This window comes from Triturus cristatus, chromosome 2_1, assembly GCF_964204655.1.
Source record: "Triturus cristatus chromosome 2_1, aTriCri1.1, whole genome shotgun sequence".
Lineage (NCBI taxonomy): Eukaryota > Metazoa > Chordata > Amphibia > Caudata > Salamandridae > Triturus > Triturus cristatus.
Window position 1 is genome coordinate 37,228,068 of NC_140581.1, and position 21,011 is coordinate 37,249,078.

The window sequence follows — 21,011 nt, forward strand, 5'->3', positions numbered from 1 at the left end:
AAAACAAATGCAAACATGCACTCATGTGATAATGAGGTGAAGGACAAAGAGAATCTGCAAGGAAATTATCTCCTGTTAAGGAGATTTGGAACAAAAACTGGAAGAAGACTTAATTACAGGACTTACTATTTGGTGGCTGGCCCATCCGTTCATTACCCTGTCCCCATTGCAGAGGGACTGTCCGCCATAATGACGTACAGTTTAAAAAATGGCTGTATGACCATCCATCCTGATGGGGTGAGCAGACATATCGCGATTTCTCGGATGGCTCTTACCACGTCAGGCTGTCAGAAAGGTTAGTCCATGGAGGTGACGAAGTATGGTCCACCGGCATTTAAATAGCACAGGGACCATTATGTTGTTGTAAGGATACTCCTTACCACCAACATGTAAATCAGACCCTAAATTATGGGACACAACCTCTTTCATTGTCGGAAATATTTCAGGCATCCCTGTCACACTATACAAAGATAAATGGACAGTGGAGTCACTAATGTTGGATGAATATGATCTTTTACCAATTCAACCACTTGTAAAGACTTCCTGGAGAGGAAAGCACAGATAACAGTCATCAAGGACAAGTAATGCAGTCAGAAAAAGAGTCCTCCTTTGGAACTAGAGGAGGCTGTGAAGAGGCACCGGATGGAGGTGGAGCCCCGAGGATGGTACCCACTGCAGCGCCAACCGGTGCACCAGATTTGCAAGGGGATAAGTGGACTGACATCTTCCCCACCGCCTGCCCAGCTAGAGGCAGTGGATGACCAGAAGGATGTTTTGGTGAAAGAGGATCCCACTTCAGAGTTCAGTCCTAAGATATTAGAACTTCATGCCTCTGGCCCCGAATTACAGCTTAACCATCTAGGTATTGACTCAGAAATCAATGGTCAGCTGACTATGTCCCTCTTGTCTTTGAATTTCATCTACGTAGACCTCTTTCATCGACTCTCAGTGAAACGTGACCCCTCTTCTGCACTTGCTTACAAGGGAAGGTGAAACTGCTTAAGCACTATTGACATCCCATTAGGATGCCTGCCACCTCCATGCTTGCTGTAGCACCTCTGTACTGCCAAGTCGATGCAGCTGACATGGTATAGATCACATCATAGCTCATCCGAGGGATCCTGGACATACTGGCCTGACAGCCTCTTTGGTTTCAGAGGATGTAGAAGAAGATGCCATCCATCTGGGGACAGAAACCAATGCAAGTCCCTGGTCTTGGATGGGTCCTACTAGAACCATCATACAAGATAGAGGACGCCTTGGAGAAGACACATCAGTCCTCATTACAAGTCGGCTGATAAATCGCAAACTGTGCGGAAATTCAAGTTTCCACACATATCAGAACTTTGACTTTTGTGTTAAATAATGCCAGGTCTAATCTGTCAACATTTATCGGAAGACAAATGTGTGGTAAATACTAGAGTAATCACACATCTGCATGTAAATTCCAAACAAAGTGTTTCATTTGTGATGACTACCTCATGCGATAAAGGCCAACTGGTAACAAGAATCACAGACTTTTAGTAGCTGGTCTGTTGGGCTTTTATCCCTTCTTGAGTGTCACTGCCAATGTGGAGAACTTGACTCTACACACAAACCTAGACACCACATACTGCAGTGTTGATTAGGTAAGTGGCTTTTAGATGTGGGCTACAGTCATTGGGTTGGTATAAAGGAGGTGATTTGGGTGAATGGTGCACAGTGAGAACAATGTTTCTTGCAAAGGAAGGAGGAGGGGATGCGTACTGTTAAAACTAGGAGTCTGATGTAAGGTTCCTTTCCGAAGAGAAGGATGTGCACATTACACACTGGTTTGCAAGAGTGATGCTATCTACAATGAGGCTTCGTCTTTAATAAGATGCATCACAAATTATTCATTCAAAAAAGACTAAGTTAACCTGCTTGATGAATATTGAATAGGTAGATTGCAATTTATGACCCCTCTGATTGGCGGCAAATGCAGGTATGGACTCTTTCAAGGGATCACAGACTCCCTGTTTTTGTATTCCCAAATAGAAAACATTTGTGTGTACACACTGCAACAGCACAATTGGTTTATTACATCATACCTCACATTTCAATGTTTATAGTTTCATACATGGGCATTTACCTTGCATGTTCCCTTTGAGAGAGTTGCATTTCGGTATAAATTTATTTTCGTCAGTTGCTTGTAGATTAAGCAAATGTCTTCCCCCTACTGCATTGGCACTCAGCAAGTATTTACTCCAGGGATTGTACAGCGGATTCCGTTTTGAGTCCATTGACCTAAGAGTCCCTTTCATTGCTCAAGTATTTACAGTGCTTTTACTTCAACCCCAAAAATATACCCTCAAGATACCTTAGAGTGGAGGGGTTCTGCTGGTTCAACTTTACTTGCTGCACTTGCACAGAAAGTCTTGCTGCTAGGAATAGGTGAGGTCTCCTGGTTTACCTTATACAATGCAGGTTCTTTTGAATAAACACTCCCTTTAACTGATTTGTTGGATATAATTCATAAACGTTAGGAAGCAGGTGGCCCTTTCCACAATATCATCTGGCCTATAGAATGAGTTATTGGAAATTGTTAGGCCACTCTCTTCACCAGAGGTCTGACTGGTGGAGCTTTGCATCATGCTCCAGTAATGGAGGAGCTTGGTGCTGCTTCTCAAGCTTAAGGTGGATTGTCAGAGAAGACAATGTGCTATTGGTAGAATAGTTAATTTTGATCTCTTAGCCATGACATGGCATTCTAAGAATGAACCTTCCCTTTTGTAAAAGCATAATCTACTGAATGATAAGTTATAAAAGGTTGGGGTGACTGAGACGTTGGCCTGGTATATGCTGTCCACTAGTTATAGTGGGCACCCTGTACCGGTCCAAACAACCCCTTATTGGTTATAGGTTAAAGACAACCTTTATTGAAAGCTATCCTAGTGGTAGCTATGGAGAGCAGCCTTCAGGCCAAGTCTTGAAGGAATGTAAAGCAGCTTGTTTTACCAGTCTATAATCTCTTGAATGGCTAAATGAACGACAATCACACAAGGTATATATATAAAATATATGTATTTATTTCTAAACATACCCTCCTAGTCTCTTTATGAGGCTAGAGGTCTAAAACACATAAGTTACACTTCAAATATGACAGTAAAATAGCACAAATACACGTCAAGCCCTAGGGGCGAGCCAAACCATATACTAAAATAGTGGTATAAGAACCACGACTTAACTAGACACAAGGCCTACAGCCTGTAGAATCGCTGGGAACCCAAGGAACCACCCACGGTAGTGACACAGGGAACCCACGGGGGCCTTGTTGAGTGTGAGAATACACCCGCGAGCTCCCGTTAGCTTCTATAGGGAAAGTTGCGGTTAGATTTTTAAAGATTAGGGACACTAAGAAACGAACTAGGACCAAACCCTTGGGGACTTAGGAAGTTCTAGGGTAAACACCCACGGGAGCACCGGAGTACTCGTGTTACCTCACACAGGGAAGCCGGGTGCATAGGTGTCAAATGGTGTCGGGTCGTGTCGTCGATTTCAATGGGAGCTGGCAAAGAAGTGCTGCTGCCGGGAAGATGCGAAGTGTCCGAAGAGATCCAAGCCTGGATCGAAGATGAGAAGAAAGTGAAAGCAGAGGGGACAGAGTCTGGGTCACTTGCCAGTGACCAGGAGGATGATAGGCAGATGCCGACCGATGTCGGGTGTTTCAGGTGAAGAAGGTGAAGCTTGACTCTGCAGCCATGAGGACCAGGAGGCATTGAGGACAACCAGGAGCTGGATCTGAGCTGTCCCACAAAGGATGTCGAGTGTTGAAGTGTCGGTGCCCGGATTGTACACAACAAGCCTTGGCAACAGCAACCCATGCAGAAAGGAGAAAGATGCTTGGGTGCAGACCAGCAAGGTCTGAGGGACTCACCACTTGGTTGGGAGTCAGGGCACATCTGGAGCAACCAGGGAAGCCCAAGGAAAATCAAAGTTACCCCCTCAGGAACCCACCAGTCGACAGACCAGGGATCGCAAAGGGACCTCGAGAGGAATAACAAAATGGCGGCCCACGGGTCACTCAGGGTGACTAGGCCAACAATCTTTGGTGGATTGTCTGCTTGAGGTGGAGGCTATAAGTAATCCTAAGCACGACTTCAAAAGACATCGAGAAGTCAATGCACTTGCAAAAGTGCACGGTGACCAGGAGTTCCGGTTCCACACTACTAACGAGGGCTGCAGGTCTAAGCTTTGCTGGAGACTCAGGTTGGCCTCTGAGATGTCTGAAAATCCTATTCCTGGGCTTCAAATACTTCGCAGTCCAGCAGGAGCTTCAGAAATACAGACCGGCAAAATGCTTTGTAGGTGCCTGCCAAGCAGGGGAGTCACTCCTTGACCCCAAGGGAGATTTCTTCAGTCCTCTAGTCTTTAGTAGAGCGTCGAAGTTCCAGGATTCAGCTTCAGAGTTTTGTCCAGGGATATCTAAAGTTCTGGTTACAGAGGTTCCTTACTTATACCTAAGGAAGGGGTTGGACTAGCTCTGGGGACCCACCTATGGGAGGGTTTGCAAAGAGGGGTAGCTACACCCATTTTCTTTGTCCAGTTTTGCACCAGACCAGGGGCTGGAAGCCCCTGAACCAGTTTGAGCTGGACTATGCACAGGGACACCAAATGTGCCCCCAGTGCAGGACTTCAAAGGACTCTGAGAGTGCTCCCACCCAGCCCCAATACACATCATCCTGTCTGGGAGGTGGTTACACCTCCCTGTGACAGGAAAACTATTGTCTAGGCCTCCCCTGCTGGAGTTTTGGTCAGCAGCAGGAGGCCAGATCTGTGTCTGTGGCTGCAGCATCCATTTTGTGATGCCAGGGCTTCGATTTCTACCAGGTATGCCAGTACTGCCATGTCTCTCCCTCTAGAAGGGTGGGATCATATCCTCACTTCAAAAACTGACGTGGGGGTATAATTTCAAGGTGTTTGACACCAAACACAACATGTTTCCGTGCAGCCAGTCCAAAGTTAGCATTAACCGTTTAAGATATAATGCACTTAAGAGTATATGGTTGCACCACTGACAACCCTGGATAAGAGATTCCGAAGGCTGCAGAGGGGCTCAGCTCATGCCTGGGCACCCTCTCACATATAACCAAGCACTCTGCCTTTAGGATTGTTAAGGCCATAGGGTTGACTGATAGGTTACTATGTGCAGTGATAGGTGAGATATAGTGAACCTATACCTCAGTAAGGGATGCATGCACCACCTTACCCAGGCTGCAGTAGCAGACCTGTGGTGTCATTTTGTGTGGCTTTCCAGGAGTGGCATAATACATGCTTCAGCCCCTAGTAGGCCTCTGGGGTACCTATGCCCTGGGTACATAGTATACCATATACTAGGGACTCACAAGGGTACCTCAGGATCCAATCTGTGGTGTACCTAAAGTACATGCAATCAATATAGAGAGGAAGCAGCTAGGTTGGGGCCCTGAATAGCAGTGTCCCAGCCAGACTAAAGTCGAAAACAGTGAAACAGCAGAAAAAATTGGGTGTTAACATGTGAAGCAGATCCTACTCTCCTACAGTGACCACTGTGAGAGTCCGCTAATTTTCTTTATGGCGCTAGTAGTCCCTGCAAATCATGTCTTATTGTCCATGATACAGCATGAGAATGAGGTAAAGTGGTCAACTCACCTGTAGGATTTTTTCCAGTTGATGGTGATTCTCGACCACAAGAACGTTGGCTTCACTGTTGCTGGCAACATACTGGCAGGCTTCCGCTGAGCTTGTGGTATAAATTCCAGCAGGAAAACCTCTGGACACAAAAGAGAGAGAGACAGCCTGAAATCCACGATTTTCATTTATTAAGCTGCTCATGTAGCACAGGGGAGAACATCAGGGCTGCCTTCTTCCCTATTCAGTGTCTCTCTAATGACATCCCCCAGGTTCAAGGCAAAATGAGTCAAGGTGGCACACAGCATGTCTTTTACACAGTGCCTCCCCCCTCAAAAAATATCACTGTACTTCAAAAACAAGAGGAGAAGGTAGTGGTGAATAAATCACGGGCTTTCCATTATTTGTAAGAACTCCCCTTTTACTCTGTAAATCAAGAACTTCAATTGTTCTTGTAGCCATTTCAGTTCTAAAAATGTGTCTTCTCTCCTTCTGTCAATTCTAATATTCACTAACTTCTGGCACTGAGTGGTGAAACGAGCAACGTTCAGAAGAATAGCTCAGCTAACAACAAGTCCTTATATGTACAAGATTGAATATGCTACTTACCAGTATGCATCTGTTCTTGGCATGTAGGGCTGCTGACATTCATATCTGTGCATAGATCGCCGCCTAGTGTTGGGTCCGGATGTTTGCACGTTGTTGTCTTCGAAGTATCCTTGGATAGGTGACTCCTCCCCTGGACTACAGTGCGCATGGGCATCCTCTCCATCCTCAGATTGTTTTTCGCCATTGTGGCAGTGATGGAGTAGATACAGAAAGTGATGACCATGCTTACAGTAATTCTGAGAGCTGCAGCTGCTACAGGCGCCGGGGAGGAGGGAGGGCGATATGAATGTCAGCAGCCCTACATGCCAAGAACAGATGCATACTGGTAAGTAGCATATTCAGTTCGAGGCATGTGGGCTGCTGAATTCATATCTGTGCATAGAATGTATAGCAGTGCCCTCTATTAGCGGCGGCTACCAGTGCCAGCTGCAGCGGTCTGAAAAAGGGTTTTGAGAACAGCCTGTCCTACAGCTGCCTGCTGTTTTGATTGCACATCTACACAATAGTGTTTGGTAAACGTGTGTGTAGTGGACCAGGTGGCTGCTCTACATATATCATGCAGGGGAATATTTCCTAGAAAAGCCATGGAGGCCCCTAACTTACGTGTTGAGTGGGCTCGTGGGGGAATAGTTAATGTGCGTTTTGATAACAAATTTGGATACACTTAACTATCCATCTGGCTATCCCTGCTTTGGAGATGGCGTTACCTTTGTGGTGTGGGGCAAAGGCAACGAACAGTTGTTTTGTCTTCCTAAAGGGTTTGGTCCTGTCGATGTAATACATGAGGGCCCTTTTTACATCTAGTGTGTGAAGTGCCCTTTCCGCGACAGTTTGTGGGTTTTGGAAGAAAACGGGCAGTTCAATAGTTTGATTCATGTGGAACTGCGATATTACCTTGGGCATGAATTTGGGGTTGGTACGTAGTACGACCCTGTTGGCATGAACCTGTATAAATGGCTCTTGAACTGTTAGTGCCTGGAGTTCACTAACTCTTCTTAAAGAAGTGATCGCTACCAGGAAGGCTACTTTCCAGGTGAGGAATTGAATCTCGCATGAGTGGAGAGGTTCAAAGGGTGGACCCATCAGGCGTGTGAGGACCAGGTTGAGGTTCCACATTGGAGCTGGTGGGTGGCTTGGTGGAATAACTCGTTTGAGTCCTTCCAAGAATGCTTTGATGGCAGGCACTCTGAATAGAGAGAGGTGCTGCCTGGTTTGTAGATAGGCTGATATTGCAGTCAAATGGACACGTATAGAGGTGTACGCTAGATTGCATCGGTATAGGAGGTAACAAATGATGTTTTGGATGGATGCGTCCAGCGGGTTAATGTCATTATTACCGCAGTAAATAACAAACCTTTTCCATTTGGCTGCATAGCAAGCTCTTGTAGTGGGTCTTCTGGCCTCCTTGATGATGTCCATACAGTCAGGTGGCAGGTTGAGGTAGCCAAACTCTAGGACTTCAGGAGCCAGATCGCCAGGTTCAGCTGTTGCGGATCTGGGTGCTGAATCTCTCCATGGTTCTGCGTCAAATGCTCGGGTTTGATCCGCAGCCTTTGATGCGGCACCACGGAAAGTTCGAGGAAGGTGGTGTACCATGGCTGGCGTGCCCACGTAGGAGCAACTAGGACGAGTGTCAGGGAGTGTTGTCTGAGTTTGCGAGCCACCAGCGGTATCAACGGTGCTGGGGGAAAAGCGTACGCAAATCTGCCGGACCAGTTCATCCATATCGCATTGCCCTGCGACTGCGGATGTGGGAACCTGGCGGCAAAGCTTTGGCATTTTGCGTTTTCGCTTGTGGCGAACAGGTCTATCTCTGGATGACCCCACTGCTGGAAGTACGGCTGGAGTACTGATGGGTGTAACTCCCACTCGTGCATCTGGTGGCTGTGTCTGCTGAGCAGATCCGCCATTTGGTTGTCCTTGCCGGGGAGGTGTTCCGCCATGAGGAACATGTTCCTCTGAATGGCCCACTTCCACATGCTCTGAGCCAGATGAGACAACTGTGGAGAGTGCGTCCCTCCCTGCTTCTGTATGTAGTACATTGCGGTCATGTTGTCCGTCCGGATCAACACGACCTTGTTGCACAGATGTACTTTGAATGCCTTCATGGCTAGGAAGATTGCCATCAGTTCCAGAAGGTTGATGTGCATTTTCTTCTGTTGTGTCGTCCATAGTCCCTGCACTGTGTAGTGGAGTACATGAGCTCCCCATCCCTGGAGAGACGCGTCTGCTGTCAGTACTATTTGTGGAACAGGCTCCTGGAACGGTCGACCCTTGCAAAGGTTTTGTGGATTCCACCAATGCAGAGAGTTGTATGCCCGACCGCTCACCAACACTAGGTCTTTCAATTGTCCTTGAGCCTGATTCCACTGACGTGCCAAGCACTCCTGAAGCGGGCGCATATGTAGTCTCGCGTGTGGGACTATGAAGATGCAGGAGGCCATCATGCCTATCAACTGCATGAACACTCGCGCCGGAAGGGAGTGTTGAGGTTTGAACTTTGAAATCAGCATTTGCATGCTGTTGATTCTCACCAAATTTGGCTGAGCTGTGGCCGCCAGAGTGTCTATAGTCGCACCTAGGTACTGTTGTACGTGTGCGGGCTGTAGATGGGATTTTGGGTAATTTAGTGAGAACCCCAGACTGTGAAGGAGGTGAATGGTGCGGGACATGTGGCTGGCACATTGCTGGGCTGACTTTGCTTGAACGAGCCAGTCGTCCAGGTAAGGGTAGACGTGTATGTGCTGCCTCCGTAGATGTGCCGCCACAGTAGCTAGGCACTTTGTAAACACCCTTGGTGCCGTTGTCACGCCGAAGGGAAGGACTCTGAACTGGTAGTGCTGCCCTTGAACAGTGAACCTGAGGTATTTTTTGTGTGATGGGTGAATGGGTATGTGGAAATACGCATCCTTGAGGTCCAGTGTGGCCAGAAAGTCTCCCTGCTTGAGCAGCGGGAGGACTTGCTGTAGAGTGAGCATGTGAAAATGCTCGGAAAGAATGTATCTGTTTAGGGGTCTCAGGTCTAATATAGGTCTGAGTGACCCGTCCTTTTTCGGTATTAAAAAGTACAGGGAGTACACCCCCGTACCTTGCTCTTGGACGGGTACGACCTCTATTGCGCCTTTTAGAAGCATACTGTGCACCTCCTGCTGTAAGAGCGTTAAGTGCTCTGAGGACATAGGACGGTTTTTTGGAGGTATTGTGGGTGGAGTGGAGGTTAGTTCTAGACAGTAACCGTATTTGACAATATCTTTGACCCACCTGTCCGTGGTGATGGAGTTCCACGTGGACAGGAACCTTTGTAGCCTTCCCCCGACAGGTGTTATGTGGTCGGGAGGAAGGGAGAGGGCGTCACTGCTTGTTCTTGGGGGAGGACCTGGTGTTGCCGTAGCCGCGTCCTCTGCCCTTTGTTCTGGAGCCACGATATCCACCCCGGGTGTTTTTATCGTAGGTGGTTTGGGTATTGCCTTTGCTGTATGTCTGCTGTGACCCCTGCCCTCTACCTGCTCCCCTATTTCCGGGGCGACGAAAGGAGCTGCTCCGAAAGGACTGAGTCTGGAGAGCCCCCATGGACTTCGCAGTGTTTGTGTCCTTCTTTATTTTCTCAAGGGCCGTGTCAACCTCCGGCCCGAATAAATAGTCGAGGTTGACAGGTTGGTTCAGTATATAATTTTGCACCTCAGGTTTGAACCCGGAGATTCGTAACCAGGCATGTCGTCGCAGCATGACGCTTGTATTTATGGCCCTGGCCGCCGTGTCTGCGGCATCTAGTGCACACTTGATGGAAGCATTTGTGAGTAGCTGTCCCTCTCTGATAAGAATTTCTGCACCTTCTTTGAACTGGTCAGGGAGATGTTGGAGTAGTTGCTCCATTGTATCATAGTGCGCTCTATCGTAGCGAGCGAGGAGCGCTTGAGTGTTGGCTATGCGCCATATGTTGGCAGCCTGTGCGGCAACTCGCTTGCCAGAGGTCTCTAAAACCTTGGACTCTTTGTCCGGGGGAGGAGCGTCACCTGTTGATTGAGAGTGTGCCCTCTTGCGAGCATTCGCAACGACAATGGAGTCGAGAGGTAATTGGCCTCTGATGTAAGTAGGGTCCCCAGGTGCTGATCTGTACTTTTTGTCGATCCTGGGGTTTATCACCCGTGCCCTGGTGGGTTCCTTGAAGATGTCCTTGGCTGGTTTGAGGACTCCTTTCAGCATGGGCAGAGTCTTTACATGCCTTTCCGAGGAAGCGAAAGTGTCCATAAGGAAGTCGTCTTCCACGGTGTCAGAGTGAAGCTGCACGTCATGATTATTTGCAGCACGTTCAATAAGAGCGTTGAACGCTGCAGTGTCCTCTGTCGGAGATGTTTTCGCTCCATAGAGTTGAGGGTCCTGTGCATCTAGAGGTGCACTGGGGTCTGCAGGGTCGCCCCAAGTTTGATCAGGGTCCTGTTGGTCATCGGGGTCCATGTCTCCGTGGTAAGGGACTTGGTCATCCATATAGTCTGCCAACGCATCCGTGTCGGAGTGTGTGGGAGAGAATGATAGTGGGTCTTGGTAGGGCGAGTCAAAAGATTCGCAAAGCACAGGTTCTGAGTCCACAGGCAGCTTTCTCTTTAGTGGGATCCTGAAAGGGTCCAAGGGTGGCTCTGAAGTTATCCTCCGGTCATGGATAACCATCCTGCCGGTGTTGGCGTCGATGTAACGTGACGGAGACGTCTCAGCAGGTGTAACCGTGGTGTGGGTGACCCGTGTCCTGAGTTGGAACATTTTCGGGATCGTGGATGGCGGCAGGCCAAAAGTTATGTTGGCTGGCGCCGAAGAGGCTGTTTGAGCTTTTAGTGGGCCGGAGCCCGATGTGTCCTGGAGGACCGCTTGGGTTTTGCTGCTTTGTGCCGCAACGGTTCGCACTTGCAGCGCTTTCGAGGCCTTAGCGCCGACCAGGTTCGTAGAGGTGGCCGTGGACTTTTTCGGCGCCGGTGGGTCATCGGGTCGAGGGGCGGAAATGGCCGTCGACGTCTTCGATGCAGGAGGCTTCGGTGTTGCCGTGGAAGCGACGTGAGACGCAGCAGGTGGTATGACCTTTGGTTTAGGAGTCGATGGCGTCGGCGCCGAGAGCCGAGCAGGTTTGATGGCACCGAGGGCCTTTTTCCGAATGCCGACTCCGGCGTCGGCCGCTTCAAGTTCGGCACCGAAGTCTCGCTTGGTGCGCTCGGTGCCGATGCGTGTCGCTGGCGTCGAAGGTGTGGAAGGCCTCGATCCGACTAGCGCCACTTTCGGTTTCGGTTTCATTTGTACCGGTGCAGCTTTCGGTTTCGGTTTGGTAGAAGGGAAACCAGCCGGTGTAGGTAATAATGGCTGCCGCTGAACGTCCGAGGCCGGGCCCGAGGGCGGGGCCGAAGAACCGCGGGATAGGTCTCGGGTAAGGCCCGAAGGCGATCCCTCGACCGGAGCCATAGACTGTGGCACTGGGCCCTCGTCAGTCTGAACGGGTAGGCCTTGCTCGTCATTGGAGCTACTCTCTTCGGCCCCTAAGGCCTCATCGTCGTCTCCTACCTCGGCGTTGTCTTCATCTCTGCGAAAGAGTGATTCGTCGACGTCGTCCGAACCGGAGTCATGTTCGGAACCAGGATTGGAGGGTAGGATTTCCAACTCCTCGACATCTTCGGCGTTGAAGATGTCTGCCGGGGCCGGTGCCGCGTGCTGCGCTTCGAGTCTCGCCGCTCGATGATTCCGTAGAGTCTTCTTGGAACGGAACCGGGCACAGGCCATGCATGTCGATTCGTCGTGGTCCGGCAACAAGCATTTGTTGCACACCGGGTGGACGTCGATATGGGGATATTTCGCATTGCATACCGGGCACCTCTTGAATGGTGTCCTCGACTCCATCGTCGGTGTCGTCGATGGTCAGGTAAAAAGCGAAAAGTTGTTTCCGAAGTTAGTAAGCTAACAGGTAGGGTCGAAACCGATCGAGTGAACAGTACCGACGCGAACTAAAGGCCTTTTGGCCTCGACTAACTTTTTCCTAACTGGAGTTAGGATAGCACATCCGAACCCAATGGCGGAAAAAAACAATCTGAGGATGGAGAGGATGCCCATGCGCACTGTAGTCCAGGGGAGGAGTCACCTATCCAAGGATACTTCGAAGACTCTTCCAGGACAACAACGTGCAAACATCCGGACCCAACACTAGGCGGCGATCTATGCACAGATATGAATTCAGCAGCCCACATGCCTCGAACAATAGGGTAATGAGTTCAGTCCAGTGCAAAAAGTGTTCTCTAAGGTGATGGTTACCCAACCATTCACCATTAATGTACTATAAATGAATACATAATGTAAAAGGCACCTCTCCAAATCCAGGAAACAATTAAGGTATTTAACCCCTTCAGCGCGGCGCGGATTTCCGCGCCACGCTGAAGGTTCTGAGCGCGGGCGGGGCCATGACGGAACGGTTCCGTCATAAGCACAGCCCAACCGACGTGCATGACGGAACCGTTCCGTCATCGGCGTCGAAGCGGTTAAAAGTAGAATATTAAAAAAGAGCCGAATTAGATTGGACGACTATTTTGAACACTGCTGCTTGTTTTATGGGCTTCTTTTGCACTGAAGTCAAGGAAAGTCAGATTTGACCAGTCTACAGTGTTCATCTGCTTTGAAGGTGTGGCCTAATAGTGCCGCTGTCTCTGAGACCTAGGGAGTGATTAGGATGACCCTAGCGGTAACGGGACCACCCGCCAGCCATGCGGCGGTACCGCCACCCCAATCATCATGCGACTGCTACCGCGGTGGTCGCATAAGGCATCTTCAACATAGCGGCGGGTGCTGCTGGCTGCAGCCCCCGACGCAATGGTGGAGATGCCATGTTGTGCATTGCCATGCACAACGTGGCAGGCACCACCGGCGCCTGCCACCTGTGCATGGCAATGTAGGGGGGTACCATAGGTACCCCCCAAGTGCAGCCCCCCATCCCTCACCCCTCCCGGGAGCCTGCACAGGGCCCCCAATGTAAATCCCCACCAGCCTTTCAAGCCTTGAATGCCCGACATTCTAATATGGATGGCGGTGCCTGCTAGGCACCGCCACCATATTGTGGCCCAAGTCCACCCAGCCGGCAATCGGAGCAGTTGCCGATTGGTGGAAAAGCGGCGGACCCACTTTGCGTCTGCTGCGATACCCCCGCCATTATAATATGGCAGAGGGTAAATCGGGTGCCGGCCCGGCGGTGGCGATCCCCCCGCCATCCCAATCAACCCCCCAGTGTTCAACCTCAACAGTTACATAATATTTAGAATATCAATCCCAGGAGACTTGTCTCGCACCTCATGCTATTGGCTGTTTGATGCATCATTCAGCCTCCTATGGTGGACTTTACATTGCAATGTATGAGGGACTAATTTACATCACAAAAGTATGCTGAATCATCACACATTGAGTTCTTTGTCTCATAAATCCATTGTAAATACACACATAGATAAGATTCTAACTTAAAACAAAACAAAAGACTAGACAAAGCTTTAGATTTGGCTTGAATGTGGTAACACATGAAGACAGAGGCATGTAGAAGTGAAGTTGGGTACATTAACAAATTAAAGTTGAGCCTGTTAGCTTTGCCACTAGTGGTAGAGTTCTGTATGGGAGAGGGGTAAAGAACGCTGATGTATTAAAGGTAGAGCTCTGCTTTATGGCATTTATTTTTTGGATTTTCCCTCTCTATTTATTGATATTTATTTTTGCTAATTTGATCTGTATTTATCCATATTTATTTTGTGCTTAGTGTAAAAATTGAGGTTTAAATGCTTATATTTCCACGTTTATTTAACTGACAAATGTTTACTCAAGTTCATACGTCTTTATTTCGATATTATTTCATCATAAAAGACATGCAATAAAACATTCCACTCATGACTAAAAACTCCAGATGTCAAAATTACACAGAATATTAAAAAATCAGGAAAATAAAATAAAATACATACAAGAGTTAATTAGCACAAATCATCACTAATAAGCGGAGTTAAACATATTATACACAATGCAATAGGATTAAAAGGTATTAAAAATGTTGGTTAAAGACGTGTTAAAAATATGTACTTGCTATAAGGGGCTATTTAGCCACTATTGCAATGTTGACTGGCTCTAATGATCCATGTCCAACCCAGAAATTTTGCAACTGCTATGACCACTGGAATCGATGCATTAGTCCTTAAGAGCCATAATGCCTCCTGGCTCACCCGAGTTTTCATGTTTTTACAGATGGGTTTGAGCCATTTTCCTCGGGGGCTGAATAGGATGGGCAAACAAAAAATACATGGCCTATGGACTCTTTTTTATCCCTACACCAAGGGCAGTACTCATTCGTCTGGCCACGCCATGTAGATGTAAAGGATCTCGCTGGAAGTGACCCCACCCTAAACTGATGGTATAGTTTTCTGTCACAGCTCTTTACTATTACATCCCAATACTCCTCTAAAGAGGGAGTGATCTTGTGTTCCAGGAATCTACCAGAAAGAGAAGTGGGATCTGTCTGGACTATATGTTGATAACGTATAGTCGCCCAGTACTGTTCTTTAAAATCCTTTTTTGAAGGAAAAATGCTATTACCGGGATCCGACCATAACTGATCATGGCCCATGTTTACCAGTATCGATCTCACATTTCTAAACCAAGGGATGTTAGCAGATCCCAAAATGGATCTAACATCTAATATCTCCTTTGCAAAAGTAGCAATTTCAGGTGTTGACCAGATCCTTCTCCACAGAGCAACGGATCTAAACCGTGCCACTTCGTCAATGGGGTAACAACCCAGGTCTAGTAACAAGGGCTTCAAGGGACTAGATTGGGGCAGGCCAATTAGGTTACGTAGAAATTTATTTTGGACTTTAACCAAGGAGGACAAGTCTGAAGAGCCCCATAAATCTGCACCATACAGGATTGCTGAACTTATTTTAGCATTATAAATTCTTAATGCAGGGCCAATCCTTTTGGTTGTAGAGGTTCTTTGTTCCTTGATTAAGGTACCAGATAGTTGGGCAAATTTCAATGACAGGACATCAACCTGTGGTTTCCATCTTAACTTATTTTCAAGTACAATCCCTAAATATGTCAGAACTTCCACTTGTTCTAGTTCGACACCATTCATCCTAACGTGACCCTTCTGTGGCTTATTTCTAGTAAACACCATACATTTTGTCTTGCTGACATTGACTTGAAGGTCGTTGTCTTTACAAAACTCTACAAACTTATTTATGGCGAGTTGGAGCCCCTTTTGATTCTTGGATAGAATGAGGGTATCATCCGCAAAGATGAGAAGTGGGAATTTGGTGCCACCTAAAATAGGGGCATCAGTGGGAGTGTCTACAAAGTACTGTACGACCCGGTTGATAAATAACAAAAACAGTGTCGGTGCAAGGACACATCCCTGACGGACGCCACGGGTGACTGGAAACCTCTCTGTTGTCTGTCCTTGCCTGCCCCATCTCACCTGGGCAAAGTTAGCCTCGTGTAGTCTTATTATTATATCCAGGAGTGCTAACGGCATTCCCATGTTCCTTAGGGCAGCCCATAGCTTTTCTCTTGGTACGAGGTCGAATGCAGACTTTAAGTCTACAAACGCTGCGTAAATAGTTCCACCGCCCAAGGTCACCACCTTCCAATATATAAGAAGGAATCTAAACACCTGATCAATTGTACTGACACTGGGTCTAAATCCTGCTTGCATAGGAGATAATATATTCTCAATCTCCATCCATTCAAGGATTTTAACCAACACCATCCTAGCTACAACTTTCTGAATTGAATCTATTAGACTTATAGGGCGATCATTTTCCGGGGCCGAGCGTTCCCCCTTCTTAAATATAGGTAAAATTTCCGCCCCACGCCATGAATCCGGAATTTGGGCACCACTTGCAATGGCATTAGCTATAAAAGTGATATAAGGGACCCAATTCAATAAATCAAATTTGAATAAGTCGGCCGGGATACAATCAATGCCAGGGGCTTTACCTGCTTTAATCAAACCCAGTGCAAACTCTGCATCAGTATTCTCAAAAACTATAGGTGGACAGATCAGTGATTCACTTAAAGAAAGAGCAGGTAAGCCACTCACAGTTTCTGTTTCACTACCCCTAAACTGGTGCTCAAAATATTCTACCCACACTTCTGGCGAGACAAAATTCATCGGGATCTGGCAGTCCTGGTTACTACCCCATTTGACTATCTGCCAAAACTTGGTCTGGTCCTTTGATTTACTGGCTTCATACAAGTCCAGCCAATGCAAATCCTCCCATTCTCTCCTTGACTCTCTTTGTACCTTTTTATACGCAAGCCTTGCCATCCTAATTTCTGGTACATCTCTAGATTTTAAGGCTTTAATCAGGTGAGTATGTGCCTGTCTACAGGAATTATTATACCATTTTTTTCCTGTTTTTTGGGACCTTTAAGTTCATGGGTTTAAGACTTGTAGTAAAAAGACATTTTAAGACACCAAAGAGCTTGTCATGCTGACCAATTATGTACGATAATTGGTTCAACGGGTCAACCAGAGCTTGCATTGCAGATAAAGTGGAAGAGACCTCTAAAGAAGTTTTGTCTAATATCATAGGATCCTCCACTATCCTGCTCCACCTAAGCCTTCTACTGTCGTTTGTTAGAATTGCCTCTGCAGTTGTACACTCAGTCGGAATTAATCTCCTTAGGCAGTCCTTTAGATTTAGACCAAGCACTAACGGGTTATGGTCGCTCTCAGGTCGAGCCATTATTAACATATCCTCCAATAGCACCCAGTACTCGACCCCGATTAAGATATAATCAATTCGACTAGTACTGGTGCCGTTGTCAAATGTGGCCGGCCTTCTTTATCAGAATGTGATCGGCCATTAACCGCTCTCAACCCCCACTCAAGACACAAACCCATCCATTGTAGTGCAGCCTCTGTCCCTCGCTTAATCGGTTTTAGTTCGAGGGGAGGGATATTCCATTGCACATCTTCTACAGCAAATATGTCCACTCCCTCATATTGGAGTGGTTCGAAGGTACAATTAAAATCCCCCGCCACTACCACGAACTTATCCCTACCGATATTATTAAGGAGGAGAACTAATAATCTAATAACCAGCGGACTACGTCCCCCAGGGAGTCCGCGAGCATATATGTTGACAATAAAAATCTCCTGGAGGTTGGGACTCGTCAGCATAATCCCAAGAATATCAGGAGTATCCACTAACACTTCATTGATCCTATAACTGTGTGGAAATATGGATTTTTATGATCAGTTATGTCCCCTATCTTGGACCCCAACGGTTTCATGTATAAATCATAAGTACATGTATGTTTCCTCCAGTTCCAGTTATGAAGACGCAAACACATGTGCGTCCACCGTCAACATGTCCTCTTTCAGATCCGCCATGAATGGGCCGGATATTCTATTCCTAAGTATGAAAGGCCACCGGCTTTATATGGTTCACTTATCCCATTTTACAGTCCAGGCGAGTAGGCCCTGATTCTGCCATCAAGCCTTTTTCTGCCTTCTGCCTCTGAAAGCTCCAGTCTGAGCTCGCATCTGTATCCATGAACTTTGTCCTACTCCCTGCGCGGCTAACGGTGCCTGACTCGACCTGTCTGCTTGCCAAAAACTGTATTTCACCTTCAAGATTATCTGCTCTGCTCCGCTCTTCACCCAATGCATTCCTGTCTAGTAGTTTAAGTAAACATTCTTTCAGCTACCGAGCAAAAGGCCCGGCTTCTCTGTCTTTATGCAAGTAATTCATAGCCCTGTTACTATGGAAGATTTCTGCCCTCGCATCTAGTGTAGACACTTAGACGCTTGTACACGCACTAACAGTCAGTATAGTCAGTATAGAATAAGATTCTATCCTAAGAGACCTTTCTTTTTGGATAACACAGTTCTTTAAACATAGGATGTTAGATATGATTTGGGATTAGGTTGACATAACCCCAGACTTCTGTCTCCACATGTAGAGCTAAATGTCAAGTCCCCTTCACCCCCTAGTTGCACGTCAATCACACGTCATGCTGCTGCGTGCGCATCTCTGCCAAGTAGTTCTGCTGACATTGCGAAATTCTTCCGTGGAACCACCCATTTATGACATCATATCCAATGACGTTCTTTAAGTTACGCCCAGTTACACCCATTTTAGTTATGCATGTATGTTCTTATCTTTGTTATCAACTGTTACGCCTCCTGCATCTGTTTCACTGTAATGCCTATTGTATAAAAATGATTACTTGTCAATAAAGTTTGTTCTTCACTTCCTGAACCTTCGTGGTGATGGAATATGGAGTCCATCGATTCGAATTGATTTTGGAATAAAGCCCGTTCCGAACCTCTAATACCACGGATTCTGCCTCTTATTTTACTGAGCTATTATTATAGATTTTCCGCATCAAATTAAGTTCCGGTAATTAAATTATTTACCACATATATGGCGCCCGAATAGGGACACTTTCTCATCTCACGCGCCGGAGGTGCGTTGCAGGCCCGGTCTCCTGCCACAGCTGGACGGACAACAACGCGTACCCACAGGATTTCCTGTATCTCCCTCCTGCCGAGCGGGGGTAACTGAGGCTGCGATCAACACCCAGACGAGGCGGTGAGAAGTGTGAAGTATCCCGACCAGAGCCTAGCTGAGAGAGCAAGATCCGAGGTATACAGAGGCCCACCAGGTTCCGAAGTTTCGAGTCGAGTCCAGTCCAGTCCGAGTCCAGTTCAGTTCAGTTCAGTTCCGAGGCTTTCCGTTCCGAGCTACCCGGTGAGTACCATTGTCGGGGAGGCGTTCTGACGTGCACATAGGTTGTGCCGATCAAGACGGGTTTGGGTACACAAATCCGGTCTGCACTGTTTCAGCAGTGTATCTGTACTGTTTAGCAGTAGATCAAGTATGTCTAGTATATAATCCAGAATTACCTAGTTAGTGCCGAGTATCATGTTTAGTGACTAGTTCCCTAAATGGCCATCATTGTTGTTCATTAAATGTTAAATGTTAAAATGTTTTAAATACGTTCTGCATATTGTGGTGTGAATGACTGTTCATTAATGTGTTTTGTTGTATTAAACGTGTTCAGAATTAGGTATCAGATCAGTTCTCAAAAATGCCGCTCTTTTCGAAATTAAGACAGATAAAAACTAGAAAAGGGGTACTCGAAGAAGCTGTTCCCATTCCTCCTAGGGACACTCCAGGGTACTTCATGTATCATAAACATGGCCTAGACGCCATATTATTTCTTGATTTATGGGTAGACTACACCAAGGAATTACCAGAAAGTCAGAGGTGGCCCGCAGCTGGGACCTGGGATGCAGATTGCATCGTGAAAGTAGAGGAAGAATTATGGAAAAAGAAAGCTAGACAATCACAGAAAGATGCCATTGAATTATGGCGTAAAGAATCGTATAGACGTACAGAAAAAGCACGTAGACAGGAAGAGAAGAGTAAAGAGAATTCAAATAAAGTTCGAGAAAATCTATTAATTGAAGAAGGTACTCGAGTAAAATCAGAACAAGTAGACAGACAACGAAATGCCCTTATGAATGGTATGTATCCTCTTCTGGCCGAAGGGTTACCTAAGGCTACTCCGGAGATACCAAAAGACTTGCCACCCCCATTGTTCCCGATAAAAGTACATCCCAAAGGGCATCCCAGAACCGCAGAAGATGTTTTTCTTTCCTCTTATTTAGACGACGCAGCTCCCGAGTATGCTAATGCTGCGCCACATAGACCGCCTGCCGAGGGGGTTCAACGCCAAGACCCTCCTCCGTCTGTACCGCCGCAACAACAAACTCCGACACAAGTTCCGGCAAGCACATCTGTTTCTACAGCTGTACCCACATCTATGGTTGCTATATCACGTTCAACGAATCCTTTCACATCCAGCACCCCAGGTGGTGCTACGGGAGGTACAACAAACATTTTTTCCACGCCACCCAGAGTAAATAAACTTTCCTTTCAAGAATTAGCACACCGACGTACGCCCAAACTAGTAACTCCCGACACGCTTAAGGAACTTCTAATAGATTGTAGATATGACCCTGTGCCCGGAAAAGAGGATGAAATGCTGCTGGCATCATTACGTATCCGACGAGCTGCAATATATTTAGGGAGGCTACCAGGAATGACTACACATTTAGAAAATATATATCACTTTGTCCAGTCAGGACGAGATTCTGAAAGTATTAATAGAGCCTTGGAGTACCAGAAAGTGGAGATACAGGGGGAACTGTTACGTTTCCTCATAAATTGTGTGATCAGAAATCAAGACCGACCAGGGGTAAATCCGGAAGAAATGCAAATTCTTACCACATGGAGTCGGAATATATCAGAGGGGAGACATGATAAACGATCATGTATAGTAGCTATGTGCCGCAAGATCCGCAAAGAAGTAGAACGAATACATGAAGAAAGATTAGCAGTAGACGAGCCTGAACAAACCGAGGAGGAGGAAGAATTAGAACTGCCCACAGGACAGTTAGAAACCATGGCCTATGTAGGTAGAGGAAGATCTTGTAATAATACTAGAGGCTTTACTGATCCGATACGTCCGATACGTCCAGATAATAACAGAAACTTCCAAAACCCAATAATAAATATAAGGTCCCCCGAACATGCGTTCCAAGCCGCTGACAAATTGCTCCGAGAACGAAGGGGTTATCATATACTCGATTCTATGGACGAACAAGAATTAGCCAGGTCAGCCGTTCATTGGGTTGACAGTCCCGGAAAATATAGTGATGATACATTAGCGCACACGTTTTTGAACCTCACCCCAGATGAACAGCG

At 47.0% G+C, this 21,011-nt stretch overlaps 1 protein-coding gene across 3 annotated transcripts in view; it reads right to left on the reverse strand.

The window, feature by feature from the left end:
• LOC146863668 (long-chain-fatty-acid--CoA ligase ACSBG2-like) overlaps window positions 1-21,011 on the reverse strand; it is a 212,304-nt gene that overhangs the window by 129,682 nt on the left and 61,611 nt on the right. For all 3 annotated transcript variants that reach the window (XM_085627767.1, XM_085627766.1, XM_085627765.1), the window contains exon 4: window positions 5,650-5,770. In XM_085627767.1, the coding sequence (XP_085483893.1) occupies window positions 5,650-5,770 (121 nt within the window). The remainder of the gene's footprint in view (window positions 1-5,649; window positions 5,771-21,011) is intronic.